At 36.7% G+C, this 7,010-nt stretch overlaps 1 protein-coding gene across 5 annotated transcripts in view; it reads left to right on the top strand.

Annotated features, from left to right (window-relative positions):
* The window catches only part of plch1 (phospholipase C, eta 1), a 73,825-nt gene that overhangs the window by 43,820 nt on the left and 22,995 nt on the right, over positions 1-7,010 (top strand). For all 5 annotated transcript variants that reach the window (XM_014012383.1, XM_014012385.1, XM_014012382.1 and 2 more), the window contains 2 exons: positions 2,054-2,257; positions 3,807-3,927. In XM_014012383.1, the coding sequence (XP_013867837.1) occupies positions 2,054-2,257; positions 3,807-3,927 (325 nt within the window). The remainder of the gene's footprint in view (positions 1-2,053; positions 2,258-3,806; positions 3,928-7,010) is intronic.

Genomic DNA, 7,010 nt, shown 5'->3' with positions numbered 1-7,010 from the left:
TGTGTGTGTGTGTGTGTGTGTGTGTGTGTGTGTGTGTGTGTGTGTGTGTGTGGCTGACCAAAGCAGTATTCCTTCAGCCTTCCCTGCAGGCCTGAAACGTGTGTTCACACTCAGATCATGTTTCTATATGACAGTAATGTCTCTTAGTGTTGTTTTGTTTTTTCCAAACTGCAGAATTCTGTTTGTGTTCTATCATGAATAGCATTACATTCASAACATTTAAACTGACTAATGAGTCCTGAGTGGAAGCCCCTGGTAAATAAAGCCCACTCTGATTTGTCTTCCATTTCACGTCCACACTTTTTCCACATAATCTACTTCTGTCCCTCCTCGTTACTTTATAAGATGGTTTTCTCCTCTCATTTCTCTTCAGGCCTTTAAGTGTTATTCAGGAAGTTAGATGGAGGTTCACTACGTGGCAGGTTATGTTTCAGACTGCTTGCTAACATGCAGATATTTATTTGTCCAACACCTGGTTATAATTTGCTCATAGTTCACCAGGAAGAAAAGATTAATTGGTAGATTTATAACATTAGTGGTTAAGGGGACCCCACAAAACATCCTCTTTTTGTTCTGCTGCTTTTGACTCACCATGTTCTGCATTCTGTAGTTTAAGTTCATGAAAATGAAAAGGACTTATTAATGTCCTGCCTTTTCCCACTTTACACATTCTTACCCGAGGTACAGCAGGTGACGTGACAGCTACGATATGAGGTGAAGAGAAAACTTGAGACGTATAAAAAGATTGAACAGTGAGTCTGATCATGTGATAGAACAGAGGTGTCAAATTAATTTTCACTGAGGGCCACATGAGCGTTACGGTGGCCCTCAAAGGGCCAGTTGTAGTTAACTTTGATGTTTCATGTTTAACTTTGACTAAACTGAAAAAGTCACGTTCCTCATCTCATTGCTACAGCTGAACACCGCYAACAAACAACATATGAGCTCTATGTGGTATTTCCTGCATAGAAACAACTTTTTAACATGTCTTCTTACAAACATTGAAAAGTACTACATGTACGACGGGCTAAATGTGAAAKGAATATTACGGAAACACAAATAAAATTAAAAGTAAGAGAATTTTACTCACTGGTGAGTTGTGGTAAGTCTTGAATTCTGAACKTTCCCACTTTCCRACAGGGAATTCCCACGCATACATTGACATACATTATGGGAGATTTAGTTTATGCTCAATGCTGCTTTRAAGCAGCYTATTTTAAGACACAAGTACATGGTAACTAAACTGCTCATGAGGCCACAGTTACTCAAAGCCAACAGCTCAGGTGCAGGTCAAGTAATTATTACCCTTCCCCTTTTAAATGTGTTTATTTTGTTGTATTGAATCATAAAAACTAAGTTTACTATTGATATAATAACTATTTTTATTTTTAATTGGGGCAGGGGCATTTGGCCTATGGCCTATTTTGTGCTATAAAGTCACAAAACAAACATGTTGGGAATGTATTCAGTCATCTTCATCTTTAAATGATTGAAAAACAAATTAATAAAACACTGGTCAAAGTAAACTCTAAAGTTATTTTTTAAGATAAGTCTATAGTTTTTGTGCCACCATCAACTACAGTTACTGTATTTAAATAGTAACATAAAAAGGTAATGACTCTGTTGCTCATCTGTAATTACTCTGACCTGATGATATCAGTGTTAGAGTTTTGTAAGGATATTATGTGATCAGATTTCGTCCTCCTGATGCTGCTGATTTTTGTGCTCGTGTTTTGACGACACTAAAATGTGTGACTTCAATCCAAACACATCAAGATTAAATGTCAGGGGATCAACAGCACTGTTGGGACTCATCCGGTGGAAGTAAAATAAAAGTTGTGTGATCAAAAATTTCACAGCAATCTGTCTCATAATTGTTGAGAGTTTATTGCCTGGCAAACACATCGGCAGACAGGCAATTATCACATCGAGCATGGCTGAAAGTGTCTTTTCTAGATGAATGAAATTGAGCGTCATATATAAACAAGCAAAAAAAAAAAAAAATCTTTTTGATTCTGACTTTGAGTTCTCTTAAACTTGTCTCATTTTTCAGGTTTCACAAGCTTCATGCGCAGTCCAGCCTGTGATATTTTCAACCCGTTGCACCACGAGGTGAACCAAGACATGGAGCAGCCTCTGTGTAACTACTTCATCGCCTCGTCTCATAACACCTACCTGACGGGAGACCAGCTCCTGTCCCACTCCAAGACCGACATGTACGCCTGGGTGCTGCAGTCCGGCTGTAGATGTGTGGAAGGTTGGTTCGCACCAATCTATGGTTAATTGTAAAAACACAGGAAGAAATAACGAGAACAGCTGAAGCTTCGATGCTTGTTTAAATTCAATCCACGTCCTGCTCTGTCAGGGTAAAATTGTGCTATTTCACTTTTCATGGCTCGTCGGGACATTTGACAGAACAAAACATCATCGGTCTTGTTAGTGACACCCTGGGACTCTTTTACTGTGACTAATCAATATGTCTGCTTTGAAAACAACACTGACACGGCAATATTTATTCTTTATTTATTTACCRTTATTTAACCAGGCAAGTCCCGTTGAGATCTCAGATCTATTTTTCAAAGGAGGCCTGAAGGCAACCTATTGTACATGATTTTGGGGGGTGGGGGAAACCGGAGTACCCAGAGAAAACCCACACAATCACGACGAGAACAAGAAAACTCCCCACAGAAAGACCCCAGGCCCAAACCGGGGATCGAACCYAGGACCTTCTTGATGTGAGGCATCGGTGCTAACCACTGAGCCATCATGCTGCCAAATAGAATACTTTTCTTTAATCCTCAGATCATAAATAAATTTGTGTGTGAGTACCAGCTCAGACCAAAAAACAAACAAAAAATATGTACTGTAATAATTTCTATTTTGAAGCTTCTCTAGCAACAAATATTTAATTTCCATATGAGAAATGTACACACAGTACATCCATCACATTTACAGTACATACTGTATCTTCTTCTTCTTTCTGCTGTTCCCTCTTCAGGGTTTTGCCACAATGAGTCATCACCCTCCATCTGACTTTGTCCTCTTCATCATTTGTCTTCCTCTCTGTTCACATGTACAGTGCTGCACATATATGTGCAAAAGTCATGAATTGTTCATCCTTTCTTCATATTTTGTTTCTTGTTGTCTTTTAAACTGGTCTTGATTTTTAGTGTTTCTGACAAATTTCCAAGGAATATTTTTTTTTATTTAAATTTAATACATTTTGACCTATGATTCATTCAGACCTAAAAAGACCCAAAAATATTCCTAAACTCAAAGCATGAATTAGTGTTTTGTCAACACATTAAACATATAACTACACTAATTAAAAAACAAAACAAAACAGAGGTTTTTGGCCTTTTGGTGTTTTAAAAACACCAAATATAATAGTTTGACAAAGGTGATCACTAAAGAGCTATCAGGCGAAAGTCTAACATTATAAGGATGTAACTTTTTTAGGTCCTGAGTCAGGTTGTTTTTTAATTCCTTAAGACATAACTTTCAGATATTATTTATCAGCTCGTGTTTTGACCAAACTCTTGTATTTTTGTCCTTCACTGTCCTCTTTCTTTATTTGTCACTGTGCAATCTTCAGTCATGGTTAGATACAAAGACTGGACAGAAAATTAGTGAAAAAAACAGCAAAAAAATCTAACAAAAAACTTTGAAATACCCGCAGAAAGCCTGAAAAACTCCTGATAAATACCACTTTAAAAGAGGCAATGTATAACAAAATGTTTTAAACTGTTTCAAAGTGCTGCATTTTATATATTTTAACATGTTTTCTAACCTGTTATTTCCTGTAGTTGATTGCTGGGATGGTCCGGATGGAGAGCCGATGGTCCAGCATGGCTACACTCTGACCTCCAAGATCCCATTCAGGTCCGTCATCGAGACCATCAACAAACACGCCTTTGTAAATAACCAGTGAGTATCTGATTTATTACTTTGAAKTACTGGATGCAGGTTTTAGTGAGGAATGTTGGACAATTTTATTCTTATTAAGATTATTTCTGTATTATAAAAAGCTTTATTTGACATTGTTGATATTTTCTCAAAAGTTGAGTCAAGACGTCAAATATGTTTTACTTATGTTGCAGTTTGTTTTTCATTTCTATAGGAAACACATATCTGAGATGCAAGAAACACATTAAGGCGCACATTTTAGGGAGTCACTTGCCAATGATCAAATTAACACATGGACAAAGAAAGATGGGGATTAAACCAGTAATCTTCAAATTAAACGTTGGCAGTCCAACTTATTGAGCTAAAAATACACTTTTTTAAAACTTTTATTTAATTTTAAGTGTACAAAATGTAAAAGAGCTGCAATACTTTAAACAAAAGTACTTCTTAAATAAATGGCATCACGTAATGTGATTTGATGTAATAAAACCATTTCAGAAAAAGAGATCAAAACAAGTTGCCCACCTGGGGAAGACAATTAGCACAATTTCTCACCCTCCTGTTTCACAGCATTGATTAACATGTTAAGTTTGCTGTGAGAGGTTGAACAGAAAGTTGTAGATGGTAGAAAAATTCAATATTTTCTTGGTTCTAGAAAAGTGATTCCTGGAAGTAATTAGCACCTATAACTGAACMATCTGCTGAGCAGAGTTTCCTCTGGCTCCCCGAGGAGCTACTGATTGTTTCTGCCAGGTCCAACAGGACCCAAACAAAGTTGTGAAAGATGCGACTTCCTGCTGTCACATTGGCTCACGTTAAACTGCCATCGCAGCTTCTGATGATGACGATGGTGGAAGAGTTCGAAAGCCTTTTGCTTTATTCAAACACAGCRACGTTTGGACCGGAGTCAGATTTATTTAATTAAATAAAATGTGTTGCTGTGAATAGACGCTTGGTGAGAATTTAAAGTTATATGATTTCTACTTAATTTTTTAAAGTAAACTTGAAGTCATTAATGCTTTTAAGTAAGAAAGTGTGCTAGATCTTTGCAGAATTAGCTTATGAAGCAAAAAGAAAAAAATTGTATAGGTCYTCTGGACGGGTTCTTCTCTAATGAAACGTTTTGTCTCTCTTCCAAGAGACTTCTTCAGTCTGAGAGTTTCAGGCAAAATTCAGGCTTTTAAGCCCTGCCTCCATGTGACTGATACTCACATCACATGGCTATCCTTGACACCTAATTAACACTTATTGTTAACAGGGGGTGGAGTGATAATGGCAATGGCGGCGCTGTAGGAGGGGGACAACTGAAAACGGAGGCCCCCACCTCTGTTTAATGATGGACGGTCTTTCTTCACAAAAAGGCTTCTTTTACTCCTTTCTCAAACCAACGTTCCTCTCTATCAAGAATGAGAACATCCTCATCTCTGAAAGAGTGACCACTGGCCTGTAAATGAGTGAAAACTGCAGAGTTCTGGCCATTAGACATAGTTCGTCTGTGTTGGGACATTCTTTTGAACAGTGGCTGCTTTGTTTCCCCGATGTGTAACTGGTCGCAGTCCTCCTGGCACTTAACAGCATATACAACATTGCTCTGTTTGTGCCGGGGCACCGGATCTTTGGGGTGAACCAGCCTTGCCGTAATGTGTTTTGGGGTTTGAAAGCYACTGGGACATCATGTTTAGAAAATACACGTCTCAGTTTCTCCGAAACACCCGCAACATTCGGAATAACCACTGGTTTGGGGTCTTCATTTTCACCTGAAGGTTGCATCTCAAAAAGAAAATATTTTTCTTTTTGATTTTTTACCTGGATTACTGAGATGCATCAGGACAGCTTATGAAGCACATTTTTCAGTAACAAGACAACTCAAAGTGCTTTATTTATAATATTAACATAAAAGCATAATATAGTAACAAAATTAAGAAAATAAAGAAAAGCTGGACCACAGACTGAAATTAATGACGTTTGAGTTAATATTTCAAAACGAAGAGTCGACTTTAAACAAATTAATTTTTAACCTTGATTAAAAAATTCAGCATTCTTAGAGATATCTGGGAGTTCTTTCCAGATTAGAGAATAAAAATTGAATGATGCCTCTCCATGTTTGATTTTGGTTCTGTGGATGGACCTGAGTGGTCTGGAAGGTGTAAACAACAACTAATCTTTGATGTATTTTGATATTAATCCATTCAGTGATTTATAAATTAACAGATATTTTTTAAAGTCTATTTTCTGAGATGCAGAAATGAGATAAACAGTAAATAGAAAATTAAAACTAAAGAAGATGAGACAAAAATGAGATTAACAAAAAAAATCTGCTCAAATTAGTAAAATCTTTGTGTAAAATAGCATTGGACAACCACTTTATGCAAATTCATTGCATATTTACTAAATATTGTTTATTTAAAATAATAAAAAAACACATAAAATATTACCAAATAATAAATTATCTTTTTAAAAATATTTCTGAATAATTTGATGCATATTGTGATGTAAACAAGATCCTGGGCAACAAAAGAAGCATAGCTGACATTTCAGGAACAAAAAAAACATCATTTTTTGGTGAACCCCTGCCCCAAAACACAGTGAGGCAAAAGGGAATAAAAAATATTGAGTTCATAATCAGTAGTTGATTTGCAATTCAAATAAATGTTCATTTCAGGTTCAGCACTGCAAACAGGTACTTCAACTGATTTATTTTTCCACTAAATTGTTTTTTTTCCAAAGGCGAGCGTTAACAAAAGTCTGATTTTCCTTTTCCATCACTGATTCCTGACAGAAAACACATTTACTAATTAGAAAATGTCCACAAACACTCATTAACTCATACCTTGGTATTTATTAATTAGTAATCTGTAATCATGCTGACAGGGAGAACAGATGAACAAACTGCACATTTTGTGCCTCTTCGTCTCTCCTGTTGCTGTTCTCACCAACACTTTCAGTTAATATTTAATCCTGCCTGCTCCCTGTTAATGTGATTAATAACCTCCAGGCAACACTTTTGAAGTGTAGCAATTCTGTGCTCTCTCACAACACACACACACACACACACACACACACACACACACACACACACACACACACACACACACACACACACA

The sequence above is a fragment of the Austrofundulus limnaeus genome, unplaced genomic scaffold (genome assembly GCF_001266775.1).
Source record: "Austrofundulus limnaeus strain Quisiro unplaced genomic scaffold, Austrofundulus_limnaeus-1.0 Scaffold91, whole genome shotgun sequence".
In the NCBI taxonomy this organism is placed as follows: Eukaryota; Metazoa; Chordata; class Actinopteri; order Cyprinodontiformes; family Rivulidae; genus Austrofundulus; species Austrofundulus limnaeus.
Note: the sequence above shows the minus strand (reverse complement) of the source record. Positions and strands in the feature narration are given on the sequence as shown.